The sequence below is a fragment of the Hyaena hyaena genome, unplaced genomic scaffold (genome assembly GCF_003009895.1).
Source record: "Hyaena hyaena isolate Hyena2069 unplaced genomic scaffold, ASM300989v1 scaffold_147, whole genome shotgun sequence".
NCBI classification, from domain to species: domain Eukaryota; kingdom Metazoa; phylum Chordata; class Mammalia; order Carnivora; family Hyaenidae; genus Hyaena; species Hyaena hyaena.
In genome coordinates, this window is record NW_024080779.1 from 2919484 (window position 1) to 2920877 (window position 1394).

Sequence of the window (1394 nt, forward strand, 5' to 3'; positions counted from 1 at the left end):
CTCTGAAAAGGTGACATTTGAACAAAGCTGGGGGGAGAGAGCCATTACCTATGTCGTGGGTGTTTGAGGTAGAGAGAACAGGTAGTACTAAAGCCCTAAAGTAAGAGTGTTCCTGCTGTGTGCAGTGAGGCTGTGTTAGGTACCTATTATTGTGTAATACATTACCCCAAAGCCTTAACATGAAAATTATTTGTTATCTCACAGTGTCTGTAGGTAAAATATCTAGATGTGACTTAACTGTGTACCTCTGTCTCCAAAGGCTACAGTCAAAGTGTTAGCCTTGGAGAGGATCCACTCAGCTTACTCATATGACTGCTGGCAGGCTTCAGTTCTTGCAAGGTGTTGGACTGAAGGTCTCATTTCCTTGCTGGCTGTTGGTCAGAAGGCTCCACTGGTCTCTTTTCACATGGCCCTCTCCTTGGGGGAAGCTCACCATGTGGGAGCTGGCTTCCTCAGTGTTAGCAAGCAAGAGAGGGTAAAGATTGGGTCCAGATTCTTTTTGTAACCCAATCTCTGAAGTGATCCCATCACTCCCGTCATATTCTACTTCTTAAAAGCAAGTCACTGAGTCCAGTTTCCACAGAAGAAGAGATTACACAGGGATGTGAATACTAAGCAGCAAGGCTCTTTGGGGGCCATTTAAAAAAATACTACTGGGCTTCTCTTTCTGCTTCTCCGCCATCGTGGTGTGTGTTGCTGGCTCTTTCTCGCCATGTCTTCTCATAAGACTTTCAGGATCAAGCGATTCCTGGCCAAGAAACAAAAGCAGAATCGTCCCATTCCCCAGTGGATTCGGATGAAAACTGGTAACAAAATCAGGTACAACTCCAAGAGGCGACACTGGAGAAGAACAAAGCTGGGTCTGTGAGTGATCCTACGTGAGATGGCAATGGCACGCGTTTCCCCGTTTATCATGCCACTTGAATCCTGTGTTCCTGATGCGACACCTGCCCGTCACATGCCCCATAGCAATAACTTATCAAGGAAATAACTTCTCTGTTACGTTGCTCCTGAACCAGTAGGTTGGTTCAGTAATAAACATGAGAAGTTTTGATTGAAAAAAAAAAAAAAAAACTACTGGGCCGCCTAGTGGCTTAGTCAGTTAAGCATCCAACCTTGATGTTGGCTCAGGTCATGATCTTAAGGTTCCTGAAATGGAGCCCTGTTTTGGGATTCTCTCTTCTCTCTCTACTCCTCCCACACTCATGTGTGCTCTCTCTCGCTCTCTCTCTCTTTCTCTCTCTCTCTCAAAAATAAATAAATAAAAATTTAAAAAAGATTCCTTACTACAAAAGCCACTGTAGCCGAGTAGAATGAGGGGATATACTGATAGGAAATGAGGTCAGGAAATGTATGATCATGTACAGTTTTATAGGCCTTTGTATGGATCTGAA

The 1394-nt window shown here is 44.2% G+C and overlaps 1 protein-coding gene across 1 annotated transcript; it reads left to right on the forward strand.

The window, feature by feature from the left end:
• Nucleotides 1-664: 664 nt before the first annotated feature.
• Nucleotides 665-980, forward strand: LOC120236177 (60S ribosomal protein L39). The gene has a single exon (XM_039238817.1). The coding sequence runs from the start codon at nucleotides 713-715 to the stop codon at nucleotides 866-868; it is 156 nt and encodes a 51-aa protein (XP_039094748.1). The 5' UTR covers nucleotides 665-712; the 3' UTR covers nucleotides 869-980.
• The last annotated feature ends 414 nt before the right edge of the window (nucleotides 981-1394 follow it).

Bases quoted from the DNA above. Each gene is read 5' to 3' on its own strand.
- LOC120236177 (XM_039238817.1), top strand. From the start codon at position 713: ATGTCTTCTCATAAGACTTTCAGGATCAAGCGATTCCTGGCCAAGAAA.